The sequence below is a fragment of the Gadus macrocephalus genome, chromosome 8 (assembly GCF_031168955.1).
Source record: "Gadus macrocephalus chromosome 8, ASM3116895v1".
Taxonomy (NCBI): domain Eukaryota; kingdom Metazoa; phylum Chordata; class Actinopteri; order Gadiformes; family Gadidae; genus Gadus; species Gadus macrocephalus.
Window position 1 is genome coordinate 453,765 of NC_082389.1, and position 18,938 is coordinate 472,702.

Below are 18,938 nucleotides of genomic sequence, written 5' to 3' on the forward strand. Positions count from 1 at the left end.
AAGCAGAGACACACACAGACACACTCCGTCTGGCTCCAGCCCTCTGGTTCTGTCTCCACGCGGGCAGATTGGCAGGACTTCAGCAGGAGGTTCCAGGCTGTTTTTATGACGGTTGATTGGCGGCCAAACCCGTGTTTCCCTGTGTGTTCCATGGTCTTCTTCTAATGGGCGTCAGCCGAACGGATTAGTCTGATAGTTCTGCTGGGAAGGAGGCGGTTTGGCCCGATGGGCGGGAATGTGTTCAGGGGATATGGAGTGTGTTCTGTCCTAGTGTGAGCTTCTAGCTCTGGTTGTTCTTGCCGCCATTGTCTTTAAGGACTCGTGAAAACGTTCTCCGTGTTCTTTCGCTTTTCGCTTTACTTCTCTCTTCTTGTTCTCTCTCTATCCCTTGCTTCTGCTTTTTGCTATTTTCTATCTTTCTTGCTCCATCTTTCTCCCTCTCTCTCTTTCACTCACTCACTCACTCACTCACTCACTCACTCACTCACTCACTCACTCACTCACTCACTCACTCACTCACTCACTCACTCACTCACTCCTGTAGATACTCACCCTCTCACTCTCTCTCCAACCACAGGCAAACAGACCTGCCCTCCTGAGAAGTTCGATTGCGGGGGTTCTACCAACAAGTGTGTCTCGTTGTCATGGAGATGTGACGGCGAGAAGGACTGCGAGAACGGCGCGGATGAGAAAGACTGCGCTTCTGGTGAGTTGAATAAATTATCATTGGCCCCTCCCCTTTATAATGAGCATGAAGAGGCGTGGCCAAATCACCATCGATTGTTAATTATCCATTCTACAGGACTCCTTGATTCTATATCATTATCATCCATGTTATGTTATGTCTTCATGGAGAAAGTTTTTCCGTGATTGAATTGAAAAGGCCATCTTTGGTTCTGAATACATTAAGGTTAAAAACGTTCACCTTACTTATTTCGAGAACGATTTCAGTTGAATTAAAAAACGTACACCGTTTCCATTCTGAATACATTACAGTTGATGGAAAACCGTACCTCCGTTTAACTCTGAATACATTACAGTGGATTGAAAAACACTTTCCATTACAGTTCAAAACGTTTTACATCCATCATCAGAACTTCTGATGGTTTTTAGAGGATCTTGTTGTTGTTGACAGCAGTACACAGGATAGTCGCCGAGTCGTCATCTTAAGGAATCAAACTGTTACCCTGGCATTGGAAAAATACCAGATTTGTTTTGCACCTACCAAGTGCAGCAGTTAAGGGACCCATCAGAATAACGGCCTTACCCTCTGTGGAGCCAATCAGGAACCTCGTTAATTTGAAGTCGCCCTCCCGAGCTCCGCCCCTATTCGACAAAAGACTCTCCTGCCCTACTTCGAAGGCACCCGTGAAGAATTGGCTTCCTCGTTTCTCTTTCTCTCTGTGAAACTCCCGCTGTTTCTCACGGGCTCGCTCTCCGAGGCGCTCGCTCCCTGTCTCTCTTACTCTCTCTCTCTCCCTTCTCTTATTGTCTATCTCTGTAGCTCCCCTCTCTCTCTAGCTCCCCTCTCTCTCTCACTCTAACTCCCCTCTCTTTTCTCTCCGTCTCGCTCTCTCTCTAACTCCCCTCTCTCTCTCTCTCTAACTCCCCCTCTCTCGTCTCTCTAACTCCCTCTCTCTCTCTCTCTCTCTCACTCCCCTCTCTCTCTCTCTCTCTAACTCCCCTCTCTCTCTCTGTCTAACTCCTTCTCTCTCTCCTCTCTCTCTCTCTCTCTCTAACTCCCCCTCTCTCTCTCTCTAACTCCCTCTCTCTCTCTCTCTCTATCTCCCCTCTCCTCTCTCTCTCTAACTCCCCTCTCTCTCTCTGTCTAACTCTCTCTCTCTCTCTCTCTCCTCTCCTCTCTCTCTCTCTCTCTCTCTCTCTCTGTCTAACTCCTCTCTCTCTCTGTCTCTGTCTCTGTCTCTCTCTCTCTCTCTCTCTCTCTCTCTCTCTCTCTCTCTCTCTCTCTCTCTCTCTCTGTCTAACTCCTCTCTCTCTCTCTCCTCTCTCTCTCTCTCTCTCTCTCTCTCTCTCTCTCTCTCTCTCTCTCTCTCTCTAACTCCCCCTCTCTCTCTCTCTAACTCCCCTCTCTCTCTCTCTCTCTAACTCCCCTCTCTCTCCTCTCTCTCTCTCTCTCTCTCTCTCTCTCTCTCTCTAACTCCCCCTCTCTCTCTCTCTCTCTCTCTCTCCAGCTCCCCTCTCTAACTCCCCTCTCTCTCTCTAACTCCCCTCTCTCTCCCTCCCTTGGCGCTCCCCGTTGAGGCGATATGACGGAGGCAGTGGGCCCTGAAGGGATGCGATGTTAAGACTTTGAAGATTATGCTCTCTGGCACGTGACAAAACTGGTTTCATAGCGCAGAGAACAACAATATCTTGTTGGGTGAAGGTGCCATTGCGTATCTTGTTTTTTTTTTGTCTATTTTCGAAGCAGTTTTGACACTTTCATGCATCAAGGTTTCTTTATCGAGAAAAATACATTTAATTGAGTTATAGTTATTTTCAGGGGGCTGAGGTCACAAGGCTTCTGCGGGTTTGAATGGGAGGAAGGTTATCTGTCTTCATCCTCATCATTTGAAACTGTCAAACCAAAGGTAGAGAGATACACATCATTTCATTTGGAAGCTGACCTCCGTACACCTACCATAAGCAGGTGTAGCATGAGCTAATGCATGAGCTAGTGTCTTAGCGTGCTCATGAATTAGCTTGTAGGCCGCCTGTTGCAAGGGGCGCCCCCGCGGCAGGTGGAGGTGCAGCCCTCCCGTGGCTTTAGCTCTAATGGCCCCTCAGCTCGGGGGGAGCCCCCCGCACCGCGCCCCACCAGACCAGACCCCCGCACCGCGCCCCACCAGACCCCCGCACCGCGCCCCACCAGACCCCCGCACCGCGCCCCACCAGACCCCCGCACCGCGCCCCACCAGACCCCCGCACCGCGCCCCACCAGACCCCCGCACCGCGCCCCACCAGACCCCCGCACCGCGCCCCACCAGACCCCCGCACCGCGCCCCACCAGACCCCCGCACCGCGCCCCACCAGACCCCCGCACCGCGCCCCACCAGACCCCCGCACCGCGCCCCACCAGACCCCCGCACCGCGCCCCACCAGACCCCCGCACCGCGCCCCACCAGACCCCCGCACCGCGCCCCACCAGACCCCCGCACCGCGCCCCACCAGACCCCCGCACCGCGCCCCACCAGACCCCCGCACCGCGCCCCACCAGACCCCCGCACCGCGCCCCACCAGACCCCCGCACCGCGCCCCACCAGACCCCCGCACCGCGCCCCACCAGACCCCCGCACCGCGCCCCACCAGACCCCCGCACCGCGCCCCACCAGACCCCCGCACCGCGCCCCACCAGACCCCCGCACCGCGCCCCACCAGACCCCCGCACCGCGCCCCACCAGACCCCCGCACCGCGCCCCACCAGACCCCCGCACCGCGCCCCACCAGACCCCCGCACCGCACCCCACCAGACCCCCGCACCGCGCCCCACCAGACCCCCGCACCGCGCCCCACCAGACCCCCGCACCGCGCCCCACCAGACCCCCGCACCGCGCCCCACCAGACCCCCGCACCGCGCCCCACCAGACCCCCGCACCGCGCCCCACCAGACCCCCGCACCGCGCCCCACCAGACCCCCGCACCGCGCCCCACCAGACCCCCGCACCGCGCCCCACCAGACCCCCGCACCGCGCCCCACCAGACCCCCGCACCGCGCCCCACCAGACCCCCGCACCGCGCCCCACCAGACCCCCGCACCGCGCCCCACCAGACCCCCGCACCGCGCCCCACCAGACCCCGGCTGCCGGCGGGGGTCCTCCTTTCATGAGAACGTCGCTGGTTGATGTGGGGGGGCTAGGCCCCCTGGGGGAGACGTTACAGGGACTCAGTGGGTCTCAGGCAGACAGACAGGCAGACAGACAGACAGACAGACAGACAGGCAGAGACACAGACAGACAGACAGACAGACAGACAGACAGACACACAGACAGACAGACAGACAGAGACACAGACAGACAGGCAGGCAGACAGACAGGCAGGCAGGCAGACAGACAGACAGACAGACAGACAGACAGACAGACAGACAGACAGACAGACAGAGACACAGACGGACAGACGGACAGAGACACAGACGGACAGACGGACAGAGACACAGACGGACAGACGGACAGAGACACAGACGGACAGAGACACAGACGGACAGACGGACAGAGACACAGACGGACAGACGGACAGAGACACAGACGGACAGACGGACAGAGACACAGACGGACAGACGGACAGAGACACAGACGGACAGACGGACAGACGGACAGAGACACAGACAGACGGACGGACAGAGACACAGACGGACGGACAGAGACACAGACAGACGGACAGAGACACAGACAGACGGACAGAGACACAGACAGACGGACAGAGACACAGACAGACGGACAGACAGACAGACAGACGGACAGACAGACAGAGACACACACACACACACACACACACACACACACACACACACACACACACACACACACACACACAGGGAGTTTGACCTTTGGTGGATGACAGGGTTAGCTGTAATGAGGGGACATCGGCCCGGTACGTTGATCTTGATGCTGTCTATGAAGTAGTGGAAATGAAAATAGTGGCTTATTGACAACCGGTGAGTGACATTGATGGGTTTATGTTCAAATCCTGCCGGATGTTTAATTCAATGAGTAATTTGATTATTTTTGCTGCCTACTACTTACCTGTCCTCCAAATGCCTCGTGGCACATAGAGCCTTCTACTTAGACAGTATGCATTATTCATGTTATCCACAAGCTACTTTCTTGTTGCTCATCCTACCTCCACCAATAGTTATACATTGCGAACGATTGTTCACAGAGCAATCCCTACTCAATAATTCTAAATACCTGACGAAATTTTACTTTACATCATGTCCCACTTGTCGTGACAGAACACCACCGTGCATCTGGAGGATGAATCACAGACGACAAAACAACATCGGCCACGAAACTCACAAACTAGTTCAGTTCTGCACTCACAACAACAATGGATTTCTCTGTCTGACTGTCTGTCTGCCTGTCTGACTGTCTGTCTGCCTGACTGTCTGCCTGTCTGTCTGTCTGTCTGTCTGTCTGTCTGTCTGTCTGTCTGTCTGTCTGTCTGCCTGCCTGCCTGCCTGCCTGCCTGCCTGCCTGCCTGTCTGTCTGTCTGTCTGTCTGTCTGTCTGTCTGTCTGTCTGTCTGTCTGCCTGCCTGCCTGCCTGCCTGCCTGCCTGCCTGCCTGCCTGCCTGCCTGCCTGCCTGCCTGCCTGCCTGTCTGTCTGTCTGTCTGTCTGTCTGTCTGTCTGTCTGTCTGTCTGTCTGCCTGCCTGCCTGCCTGCCTGCCTGCCTGCCTGCCTGCCTGCCTGCCTGCCTGCCTGCCTGTCTGTCTGTCTGTCTGTCTGTCTGTCTGTCTGTCTGTCTGTCTGTCTGCCTGCCTGCCTGCCTGCCTGCCTGCCTGCCTGCCTGCCTGCCTGCCTGCCTGCCTGCCTGTCTGTGTGCCTGTGTTATAGAATGCTAAAGCCGCAGTCTTTCCGCTCCTTCACTGAAGCTAAGTATTGAAACGTAAACAGCTTGCCGGGGATGAAACTGCCCATGGACCTAGACGCGTTCAAACAGCTATCTAAGCTGCCTGGCCAACACTTCAGCAGCAGAGTTCACTTAGTTGCAGCCCTTGGCTAGCCGTCTGTTGGGCTATAGGGGAGGAGTGATCGGTAGAAGATGGACCTCCCAGCATTACCAACACAAAGGCTGTCCTTCAAGCCCTCTGTCTCCACTCCTGCTCAGCTGCATGTGAACGTCCTGTACATTGTGTTGTCGTCTAATAATAAGATACGGTCTGATACGCTAGGATGTAGCCCTGTTTATTAATTCAAGACTGAATCCAAGACCTCATTTCTATAACATACAGTACATGCAATAGTATACCAAGATCTACCAAAAAGAAAGAGTATGTATGTGTGGGTCCGTGGCCAGCGTTTGAATAGTGCGGTGGGGTCTGGCGGCTTCAGTGGGGGTTCAGTATGGTCTTATGTCAATGTTGTGTCTCTGGCACACACCAACAGATGTCTCAAACGACGGAGGACACAGTGTAACTAAGTCGCAACTTAATTAAGCATCTGATTAAACTTGTAATTAGTTTCTCATTTATTTGTATCTCTACTCTATCTTTATCTCTTTATGTAGGTAGGACATGATGAAGGGTTTAGAAGGATTTAGAATTTTAAAGTGACATCTTGATTGACAGCTTTGTCAATCAAACCTTACAGAACATTACCAGAACATTGCAAATTTGACCCCCGTTCAAAAATCATGACGGCTTGGGTTATCAATACACCTGACTTTTAAATGGTGTTTCGATGTGTAAATATATTGATGTCGATTATAAATAATTATAAAGAATCATTTTCTCTTCATTAAGTTGTAGATGGGGTTTATCAAGTCAGATAGTGGGTACAAATAATCCTCCAATCTATTTTTTTAGGTTTTCAAACTTAATCTAAAAACCTTTTATTCTTCTGACACATGAGCATCTGCTCCTCGTCGTCTCCGCACTAGTCGTTGTTTATCACAGTTTGTTTAGTGGGACTCCATCCCGGGCTTAAAGACCATTGTCTTCGTGGAACATGGTGTACATGGCGCATGTCTACATTATCACAGGGATAGGGAAACAGACCGGCAAGGCCGAGCCACCAATCACACAGGGGGATGCTTCACCACAGCGATCTAGAGACGAGATACGTGTTATTAAGGATTCATTAATTACTAATTATCTCAAGGTCAAAGCTGCTTATAGAGGCCACAGACATAGGCAATCTAACACCGAACCTGCCTGTTGGGAGTCAAGAATCCGGGAAAATATACTACCCCCCCCCCCCCCCCATGTGTTAGAACATACTAAACAAAGGAAGGTTCTTTCAGTGTTTTAAAGCCGTTCTCTGCATATGCAGCGCTCCAACTCCACACTTTTCTTTTGCTGACAATACTTTAAAGCAACTGTACGTTTTCACCAACATGGAAGGCAAACAAAGTGGTTAGGCTCCCAGAATCCCTCACTGCGTAATCACCCCCCACCCCCCATGTGATTCAGTATTAGTAGCAACAGAGCCCATTACGGGCTGCACGCTTAGTCAATCAGTTGGAGGCACCGCTGCTAAATGAGTTATCCCACACGTTGAATTATGTATTAAGTAGTATCTGGGGCATCTATGGGGAAAATGTATTAGCACGTCAGCTAAGGTTGAGTAGCCCAGCTGCAAGCAAGGATATAAAGGCACGTTTTGTTAGGTCAGAGCTCTTGCTAATATTTTACGTATTAAGTGTAAATTAAATGACTTGTGTGTTGGAAAGGAACCTGTAGGCTGATCTCTGGCAGGGAGTCTTTAGGGATGTGCGTTTGTGTGTGTGTGTGTTTGTTTTTGTGACTTAGTGCTTAGTATTTACCCATCGCATATTTAAAATAAGGTTTGGACAGCATCAGCAACAGCGTTAGATGTACCACAACTTCTCCTGGAGAAGGATTTCCAGCGGGATGCCTTTATTCCCTCTGTGGAGCTGAATATGTGCATCGGCAGTGTTGAAGCTTCGAGAAATACCTTCAACACTTTTTTTACCTTACCGGACTCTCCTCTTACGATAATAGTTACTTTGCCACAGGCAAACTACTTCTCATTTCATTTTGCTAATGCAAACATTAGCCTTTCTTGGCTGCTCGCAAGACAAGGGAACAATTTAGTCTAATACTTTTCCCCCTTGGGTGCATTTATTCAGCGTACCCTTCTCCCAATGGAAGCAGCCCGTTTGGTTTTTAGGACTCAATTGGACCCATCTGAAACCAGAAAGCAATTAATATTTAGTCTGTATGTTTATTTTGTTTTATCTTCTGTCCTTATGTTATCCAGCCTGTTTTTGTTGTCAGTGAAGAATGTTTTGATATTTCTCCCCTAGTTGGGCTTGACAAAACAGTCTGTGTGTGTTGGTGTGGGTCATTGCTGTGTGTCCCCCCGCTTGTTGCTTAGTAACGTGGAGCCCTTGGTTCAAAGGGGCTAGCAGCTTAGCTTGTATGTTTCCGCTTACTGCGTTGACCTCACATTAACAAAAACTAAAATAAGTACGTCTGTCTACACAGCAAGCCGAATGGCAGTAAATCCTATGATTGCGACCATAGCATATAATTAGCTCAATATGTGCCATAATTACTCTCTGAACACTATTTTGCTCCACGGCCAAATAACTCAAACGGAAACATATTGAAAAACAGCCGGATTAAACAGTAACAAACAGCCAGGGTAAATAATTAATCATAACACGGTGCTTGTAAGCACAGAACAGAATATACCCTCAAAGCCTTTGTGCAATCAGCGCTGAGTGCTTAAATGTTGCGAGTACGGCCGTGGGTAAACAAAGTGCATCTTCCCGTCTCCAGCGGAGCCGGTAAACTAACGTACATCTCTGATCGCCTGCTCCTCCCAGTCTCGGCTGTTTACCCGCTTTAATTATTCACCTCTGGCTGAACATAAAAGAGTGCACGCGGTGTGATATCGCAGATGAATAAAATCCCTTTAGCAGGTCTCAACGTGAACTGCCAGCCCTTCCTCGCTTGCCTTCGCTCCGCGATGTTAATGACGTCACGTGTGATTCATGCGGCGTGCACACCCCCCAACAACCGTGAAATGTAAAGCTTGAAGCGCTGATGCGTGGGCTGTGCATGTAGGAGGCCAACCGCCCGGTGAGGTTAACATACGGTACGGCGGTATTGTAATTAACAAATGATGTGTTGTGACGTTCGCTAGCTTGGTATGTGCAGACAGTTGACTGTGATGGGTTTCCGATGTATTGTTTCATCATTGTAAATTTTTTTCTTTTAATCATTTTTCCACAGCTACTTAAGATACAACCACTGGCCCATTAAATGCGTGGTTAATCACTGCCCACATTTCCATTTAATTGTTATTGATAACATCTCAACGCTAACTCGCTACGCTAATCCATTTAGCATGTTAAGCATAGACGTTGCTGTTTGCATGCAAAAAAAGGTTAGACTAGAATCCATCATTTATATTAGAAGCCATTAGTAGAGAGCATAGTGTGGTCATGACTCATGGTGTCGACTCCCAGCCGAAACGTACTGGGTTCGATCCCCTCAACATCAGCAGTCTGCCTGCTCCCTGATGACATGTATCTGAATTCACTTCAGTTGCTTTGGACACAGTAAACACTATCGCTCCGTTCCCTCTCTTTGTCCACAGTAGCTCTTCTAAACAGTGGACTTTTGTCAGTTGGCTGCTCCGCCCCTGCCTCTGTTGACCTATTGACCCCCCCCATATGCTGAGTCAGGATGAGTCGTCCAGAAGACAGCAGCGAGCTGGGGCAACGCTGCCAAGGGCAGGGGAGTCCGAGCTCCCTGTGGGTTATTGTATTCCTCTCAAACACCCTCATCCTCTTCCTCCTCTTCCTCTCTGTGTCTTCCTCCTCTGCGGTGGATGATTTAAACCAAAGCCTTCCTGCGCACACCGGGTTATGAAGGGAAAAGGACAGAGATGGTTGGAGGATGAGGATGAGAAGAGCGAGAGAGAGAGAGAGAGAGAGAGCTAATATGTATTCACCTGTTAGCCCTGTAGAGCAGATATGTGCACCGTGACACGGAAATTGTCAAGATGCTGGGTCGACAACAGTCTGAGCAGATGTTATTGGAGAGAGAGAGAGAGATAGAGAGAGAGAGGGAGGGATGGGTTTAGCAGAAAGATGGAGAGAAAGGGAGGGAGAGAGAGGGAGAGGAATGGATATATCAGAGAGAGAAGAGAGAGAGAGGATGGGTTTAGCAGAGAGAGAAATACCAAGATGCAATCTGTGACGGCCTTCGGTACTATCTTTCTCTTCAGAATCTGATTCTGTTTCAGATATTTTGCAGAGGCTAATACTCCTAATCTGGAAATGATGAAAAACACAACTCCCTCCATGTGGAAACACACACAGATGCACATGCACACACACCTACACACGCGCGCACACATAATTGCATATACGTTCTAACTAGGGATGGGCATAATTAATCGATGCTCGATAATTGATCGTTAAGAAATGCGTCGATCAATTTATATTGTTATCGATTAAAAGGACGTTGTGTTGCATACTGTGAGTCTTGAAGCATTTAATTGAATATAACCCTGCCGACTGGTGGAAAGTGAATGGAAGAAGGTTCCCCAGGCTGTCAAAGTTAGCGCGACAATACCTCTGCATCCCCGCAACTTCGGTCCCGTCAGAGCGGGTGTTTTCTGCTGCTGGACTGACAGTTACAAGGCTGCGTTCGCGTCTGACCCCCGAGCATGTTAACATGCTTATATTCCTAAACAAAAATATGTAGGCTGGAGTTACTGTATGCTATGGACGACAGTCACCACCGTATGTGAGTCGCTCTTTTCTTTCTTAATGTGTTGACTCTCGCTCCGCTTGGTGCCTCTTGGAGTCGTTACATTTTGCCAAAACTGTGATATTTTAGCAACAAGTCCAGCCTTATATATGTTCAATAAGGTATTGCTTTTAGATAGACTAGTTCATGCAATTGTTTGTAAATGGGTGGCTCATCTTTTTGTTGCGAGCCTTTTCCGCGCGCCGGCTGCAGGCATTATATGTCGGCCTTCCCCCCCCCCCTTTTTTTTCATAACAGTTATACAGTTTAATGCCCACTTTTAGCCTACTGCCTTTGTTTGATTATTGTTGTCCGATAAATTCGCTACTTATTGTAATTGGAATAGGCTACAGATTTAGTCTTGTTGAATCGTTTCCAAACCTTTAAGAGCGCCTGTAGGCGCATTGTTCGGACTTTACGAGCGCCGCATAGGCCTATAACCTATAATGCCTGTATTTATTATTTTAAAACTGTTAAACAGTTGTAGGTCTTCAAGTTAACTGTATTGTATTAATTTTGGCCCATACATTATTGTTGGAATAAAGATTTAATTGATAAAAACATTAGAAAAAAAACATAGAAAAAAGTTAATGATTAATCGATAATTGATCGATAACTCTAGCGATGCTCGATCAAGAAAATTTCTTCAAATGCCCATCCCTAGTTCTAACATACACCTTTGATGGCAGCATCTATACACATGCCGCAATATTTTAGATTCCTTACAATATTTTCTCTCTTCTCTTTACCTGTCGGTCTCTCTCGCAATCTCGTTCTCATTATTCCACGCTGATAATAACTGATGAAATCTGATTCATATTTCTCTGCTCGCTGCGTAGCAAAGACATCTCCTGAAGCCTCCCGATGTGTGTAGCTGCAGGAGGGGACAGGCGTGCTGTTGTTTCACCTCACCTGGGCACGGGGAGCAGAGTGGCGCCGTGTCTGAACCAATGAGAGACGGGCGGAATGGAAACCGTCCAATTACGCTTCCCCTAATGAAGCCCTCTCGGACTACTTAGAAATGACTTCAATTCAAGCACATCAAGAGCCATGTGCTTGAGGCTCCGGCTTAATTGAGGGAAACTAAAATGTTAAGTTAGTTTGTTTCTGGAATGACCGCCCTGGGCCTTCGGAGCTCTCTCGTTTAAGATACAAACAGAGAAAAGATTCTTCCGGAGCCCCAGCAGGATTTATTTCAGTTGGTTTGGTTTGTTATTTTTTTTGTGTTGTCTTTGCGTTTAGCAAACCCTACCTGTAGCATTCATTTTAAGAGTACATCATCCACTGTAAGTCCCCTAAGAAACAAGCTTTTGCTGTTTTGTGTGTAAATTCTGCTTCATTTAATTAATGTTGTCCTGTGAGGCAGAATGTCTCTCGCAAAATGAACTTGAATTCCAACGACATGACGGCATAACGATTATCTCTGTGTCCCTCCTCCTCTCCCCGACGCTACGCTACACCCGCTATGCTACGCTACGCTACCCCCAGACGCCAAGGCCTGCCCCCGCGGCGAGTTCATGTGCGGTAACCGGAAGTGCCTGGCGAGCGTGTACGTGTGCGACGGAGACGACGACTGCGGCGACGGCTCCGACGAGCTGAAGTGCGCGGCGCAGATGACCTGCGGGCCGGACCACCTGCGCTGCAACTCCACCGAGTGCGTGCCGCTGATGTGGAGCTGCGACGGGGACCCCGACTGCGCCGACGGCTCCGACGAGGGCCCGGCGCGTTGCGGCGGCGAGGGGGGCGGGCCCCCGTACCCCACGCATCGCCGCGCCAACTGCACGGCCGGCGAGTTCCGCTGCGCCAACGGGGAGTGTGTGCGCCTGGCGTGGAAGTGCGACGGCGACCCCGACTGCAAGGACAAGTCGGACGAGCTGGACTGCCGTGAGTCGCTGTCTTTATTCGTTTGTTTCGTGTTTCGAGTTATTCGTCAAATTCCGATCTCTTTGTGTCCGCCTCTCTTGGATGTTTTTCTAGAAGGTTCCCTGTCGGTTCTAGACTGGTCGTTTTTTTATTTATGTTTTTGCAACTGAAGATTCGTCTTTAATGCTCCAAACCCACCCACAGTGCCAGTGGTGCCCGTTTCAGATGATAACACATCATATTAATAATAGCCCATCTTATTAATAGATCATACTACAGTATCATCATCCATAGTCCATTAGGGTCGTTTCTATGATACATCTATTTGCATTATATATGTTCCATAAACCTTCATATGGGATACTCTCTGGATATGAATGATTCATCTGTGATTCACCGGGTCTCAGATTTGATCCACCCCAAAAGACACAACTCTTTCATTCTGGTTGACCACAAACGCACGCACACGCACACGCGCAGCACACACACACACACACACACACACACCATTGCAACCTCCTGCTGATGTAATCAAACTGCAGCATGCAAATGAGGTCAGAGAGTATCACAACACGGGTCCTTCTGTCTCCCTGTTAAGCAGACCACACCGCGGAGACCATCAGCCTCTGCTCTGTTTACAACCGGACAGTACTTCACACCCGTCCCCTCTCTGCCCCCCGCTAGCCCTACTGGTCCCCGTCTCCTCTGAGGACTGGTCTCTGACGGGGAACTCGTGTGGAGAGGGAGGCAGGGTGATAAGGCAGCTCTTCCCATAAGCACGTGGAAGGGGAGCAGGTTACCGGCCTGTGGTTGGCTCTCTCCCCTCTCCACAAAGCCTTTGATGTCTCCTCTTTGTTCGTTATGGAGACGATGGGCAGCGCAGAGCATCAAACCCGTCCGCTCTCACTCTCTCGTTCATCCCCCGTCATAAAACAGCAGTGAAAGCCGTGATGGATGGCTCATTCAGCCAATCGGATCGCTGCTTTTACTGAAGGTAGCGAGCGGCAAAGTCTGGCGGGGTGGAAGGCGAGGGCCGTCCCGGTGACCAGGGGTTGCTAGGCAACAGATGAATGTCCTTGACGGCAATTTGGAAAGCCCTTGGAGGGCGCGTAGCGGGGTGTAGTTAGTGGAGGCCTTCAGGGGCACCGTGAGCGGCCGTGAGAGGCAGAGAGCCACTCGAGTATAGCCTGTCACTCTCACACCACCCTGGCACCAATAGGTGTAACACACGCACACTCACACTCACACACACACACGCACACACACACAAAGCAATCACATGCACGCTCATTCACACACGCACTGACACCCGCACACACACAAGCAAACACACAAGTACAGGCACGCACATGAGTGCGCGCACACACACAAACACACACACAGACACACACGCTGAGTACTGGTGTGTCTGGACTATTACGATGCGGAGCCTGCTGTGAAACTCATCCTGGCTGCCCGACAGCCACCTGATAGCTGTGAATAACTGCCCCTGCCGGCCGTATCTACGTCCCTCTGTTCTGGACCCTTCGCCTCCATACAGGGGAGCCACCAGTCGGGGCATGATGGCGGTATAAACACCTACATTGGCCTCAGTTTTGTGGATATTGAAAGTAATTCATCACGGGCCCCTGAGATAAATGGTTTGGCTCCGGGTTGTACCAGCTGCCTGCTAGGAATTGATTACACTGTTGGGATCTGGAATACAAAGTAAAATATTGTTTAAAGCCGGGACTTTAAATGCTTTTCTTAATCTGCATTGGGAAGTTGAAGGTATCAAATTGATCAAACTCTATGTGTGTGTGTGCTTTTGTGTGTGTGGATATTGAGAAATCATTTGTAATTACTGCATGTGTGTTAGTGTGTGTGTTTGTGTTGAAAATTGTGTATGTGTGTCGTGTGGGTGTGCGCGTGCGGGCGTGTGGATTCTAATTCAAAAGCGTGTGCTCTTTTCGATTTGGCAACTGATTTTCCCTCATAACTGTGTGTGTGTGTGTGTGTGTGTGTGTGTGTGTGTGTGTGTGTGTGTGTGTGTGTGTCCCTCCAGCCCTGTTGACGTGTCGTCCAGATGAGTTCCAGTGTGGCGACGGCTCCTGTATCCACGGCACCAAGCAGTGCAACAAGGTCCACGACTGCCCCGACCACAGCGACGAGAGCGGCTGTGTCAACGGTGAGCTCCGTGGGTGCTCTGAAGGGCACTACGTACATTCTCTTAACTGCATTTCTAACCAGTGGCCGCTGAAAGCGCTTCCCAATATTGCCTGACGCTCACCCATTGACACACCGACGGCAGCGTCAGCCACGCAGGGCGACAGCCAGCTGGTCAGGAGCAGTCAGGGTGAGGTGCCTTGCTCAGGGACACCTCGACACTCAGGAAGAGCCGGGGATCGAACCAGCAACCTTCAGGTTACCAGCCAACCCGCTCTACCTCCTGAGCTACTGCCGCCCGTAATTTCAAGTTATTATTAATATTAATATTAATATTAACAGTCGGCAGAGTGGGTCATGATGTGCAGCTGGGATACAGGACCTGACCTTCAGGAGGGCGGCCATCCAATTAAGCTTTGCACTTCGTTACATCTGCAATCTGCTCTCCAGCGGGCAAAGCAGGACATTCAGGACGTTGGCTGTTTGATGGGGTTATATCTGCGGCAGCAGACGTATTTTGTTACAGGCGTATTTTTCGAAGTCGAAGGGTGATTGGTCGTTCGACTCCTTCCAAATGCTGTTTTCATTGATACTACCGACCCCTAACAGTTTAGTTAGTTTGTTTACTGTCTTCTGGAGACGAGCAGCACAGGCGCCTAATCAAGTCTAACATCTCCCCTGATTCTAGCGTTGGCCCCGTCCACAGAAATGCATTTTACGCCCTCTTCCTCGAGCGGTGTACCCCGGTTAACGCGGAGCGAAAAGGAATAAGCCGAAGAACAACGGACAGCTACAAAGAGTTTGATGAAGAAATATCTGAAAACTTTTGACGTAAACGGACAGCGGAAGTCCCGCCCTCTCACGGCTAAACCTATGAAACCTAACCGGACATCCCTTCTTCCGAAGCACGCCCGGAAGTCCCGCCCTCTCTTCGATAAGGATCCCCCGGCTAGGAGTTTGCGCCACCATTGTGATGTGGAGGCTCCATGGTCGCCATGGCAACCACCCGGACTGTCACTCATCGTTACGGGCCCACTGACTCAGTGCTTCCCCCTCAGCAGCGCCGTCTCGGCTCTGGACTCTCTGCTCCGCCCGTTTGTGTTCTGTGCTCGTCCTCCTCCTCGTCCTCCCTGCCCCCGGCTGCAGGCGAAGGCCCGTGAGATAGCGCTCTCTGTTTCTTAAACGTTAAAGAAAGACAGAAAGAAACGCCTCGTCAACCCCCGCCGGACAGCGTGAGACACGGACACGCCCACCCAGACTCAGTTTGCATTCCTCTTGTTTCACGCGGCGCTCTGCTTGTCTCGTCGTCTGCTGGTTCCTGTAGGGCCTTCTTCAGCTGCATACCCCCAGCCCCCCTACGCAGTCCCTATGACTGGACCTCATGCACAGAGGGAAACGGTTCCACCTCAGACGTGTTGCAGCCACTAAGGGACTAGACGTTAACTAGTCCTGTGCCTCATGTAATGCCACTAATGCCGCTTTTCCACCGCACATGTAGCTCGACTCGACACGACTCGACACGACACGACTCGACACGGTAGCAGCGCGGGTGCTTTTCCACCGCAAATAGTACCTCCTGGACGTGGGCGGGGTCGGCTGCGCGAAAGGGCCGTGACGTATTTGTGTACGCGACGCAAACAACACATACGCAACCCACACATGGACAGAACCCACATAACAACAATGGAGGACATCGATCGCATTACTATTATTAGCTGGCATGTTGAAGAAGTTGGAGAAGTGGAACATGTTGGCTGCGGCGCTGCTATGGATGTTACCAGCATGGTTGCCATGTCGCTCTCGTGACTTCGTCACACTCTCTGGCCAATCAGTCGCCGGCCGTCTGCCGACGTCACCTTTTAGCATCGGCTCAGCTCGCTTGGAACCTAGAGCGAGTAGGTACTAGAAAAAGCAGCCACTTCAGGTACCAGATACCATGGTACCGCGGTGGAAACGCAAAAAATGCGAGCTGAGTCGAGTCGTGTCGAGTCGTGTCGAGCTGGTACCATGCAGTGGAAAAGCGGCATAAGGGACTAGACGTTAACTAGTCTTGGGTTTTGGGTTGCAGACTAGATGTTAACTAGTTCTGTATCTTGTGACTAGATGTTAGCTAGTCGTGTGTCTTTTGTTGCAGCCACTAAGTGAATAGATGTTAACTAGTCCTGTGTGTTGTGACTAGATGTTAACTAGTCCTGTGTGATTGACTAGATGTTAACTAGTTCTGTGTGTTGTGACTAGATGTTAACTAGTCCTGTGTGATTGACTAGATGTTAACTAGTTCTGTGTGTTGTGACTAGATGTTAACTAGTCCTGTGTGATCTGACTAGATGTTAACTAGTCCTGTGTGATCTGACTAGATGTTAACTAGTCCTGTGTGATCTGACTAGATGTTAACTAGTCCTGTGTGTTGTGACTAGATGTTAACTAGTCCTGTGTGATCTGACTAGATGTTAACTAGTCCTGTGTGTTGTGACTAGATGTTAACTAGTCCTGTGTTATCTGACTAGATGTTAACTAGTCCTGTGTGATCTGACTAGATGTTAACTAGTCCTGTGTGATCTGACTAGATGTTAACTAGTCCTGTGTGTTGTGACTACCTGTTAACTAGTCCTGTATCTTGTGACTAGATGTTAACTAGTCCTGTATCTTGTGACTAGATGTTAACTAGTCCTGTGTGTTGTGACTAGATGTTAACTAGTCCTGTGTGTTGTGACTAGATGTTAACTAGTCCTGTATCTTGTGACTAGATGTTAACTAGTCCTGTGTGATCTGACTAGATGTTAATTAGTCCTGTGTGTTGTGACTAGATGTTAACTAGTCCTGTGTGTTGTGGCTAGATGTTAACTAGTCCTGTATCTTGTGACTAGATGTTAACTAGTCCTGTGTGTTGTGGCTAGATGTTAACTAGTCCTGTGTGTTGTGTTTCAGCCACGAGGTGTGAGGGCCCGCTGAAGTTCCTCTGTAAGAACGGGGAGTGCATCGACAGCAGCAAGGTGTGTGACTCTGTGAAGAACTGCAAGGACCGGTCAGACGAGCCAAAGAAAGAGTGTGGTGAGTGGACCCACTGTGTCTCCCTCCATGTCACTGTCTCTCTCCATGTCTCTCTCGCTGTGCCATTCACTCGCTCTCTCCATGTCTCTCTCTCTCCATGTCACTCTCTCTCTCCATGTTTCTCTCGCTGTGCCATTCACTCGCTCTCTCTTGCTCTGTCCGTTCAATTCAAAAGAACTTCATTAATTGGCCTGGGAAACGTAAAGTTTCATTTCCGCTTGCTCTATCTGAAGCTCGCACACACACTGAGAAACACTGACACACGCACACGCACGCACAAGCACACACACACATATACAAGTTGACAAACACACACACACGCTGCACACACACATGCACAAACACTGGCATACTCTACACTGACACGCACACGCACGCACGCACGCGCACACACGCACGCACACACATGCTCACACACTCTCATTCCATTTCATATACCCCTGGTGCATGACGTTTGAAGATTATAAAAATAAACCCCTTTGAACTTTAAAGAGTTTATCGATTGCATCATGTATGGTGTTCTGCGGGTCGAGCAGTTCTCCTCCCTCTCCCTGCTCTTCCCTCCTGTAGCGATTTAACATCCACTGGAAACCGCCGTCTAACCTGGCAATTACTGAACTTGTGCTTTTGCCAAAAAGTGTGTGTCTGTGTGTGTGGGTGTGTTCCTTTTGCCTCAGCCTCATTTAACGAGAGTGTAACTGTCGATGAATTCAGCGGCTCATGCAGCAGCCGTAATGGTGACCGCCCCCCCCCCTCACTAAACTCAAAGACTCTTTTGTGGCGCCGTGCATTTCAAAGAAGCCTTCTGTAATTAGAAGCAGGCTCTGTTGATTACGGGAGTCATGTTCGTTTGTGCGCATCCCAAATACTACGACTTATACTCCTCTCATGCCGTGCCTCTCACCCTTATGTTTCTTTTACTTTCACTTTCTGTATCTGTTTTCTTTTTACTTTCTCTTCCAGTCCCTCATTGCTAGTCCGACCTCGTCCGCCTCCTCCCACTTTGATTTTACACTCGGTGACTACAGAGCGCGCTCGGAGGCGGACGGCCCACTATCTGTCTTGACTCGGCGCGTAGCGCTCTCTACACTTACATTATTCCATGTCACAAACCTCCCCCCGACAGACTCACACACACACACACACACACACACACACACACACACACACACACACACCTACACCTACACCTACACCTACACACACACACACACACACACACGCACACACAGCTAAACACACAGACAGAAGAGAGTTTTTATTCATCACTGGCAGACGGGTGATCAGGTGTCTGGAGTCCTACGTGGGGAGACTGCAGGGCGGAGAGAGGCTCTCGCCACTCCGCCCGTATCATACATCACATCACACACCTCTCACACACACACCTGCACCTCTCCCACGTACGCATCACACACACACACACACACAGCCGCGCG

General features: G+C 50.3%; 1 protein-coding gene across 1 annotated transcript in view; it reads left to right on the forward strand.

Moving 5' to 3' along the window:
* Positions 1-575: 575 nt before the first annotated feature.
* LOC132462361 (low-density lipoprotein receptor-related protein 8-like) overlaps positions 576-18,938 on the forward strand; it is a 35,270-nt gene continuing 16,907 nt past the window's right edge. Inside the window, exons 1-4 of the mRNA XM_060057852.1 lie at positions 576-706; positions 11,932-12,327; positions 14,351-14,473; positions 17,380-17,502. Of these exons, the coding sequence (XP_059913835.1) occupies positions 11,961-12,327; positions 14,351-14,473; positions 17,380-17,502 (613 nt within the window). The 5' untranslated portion in view covers positions 576-706; positions 11,932-11,960. The remainder of the gene's footprint in view (positions 707-11,931; positions 12,328-14,350; positions 14,474-17,379; positions 17,503-18,938) is intronic.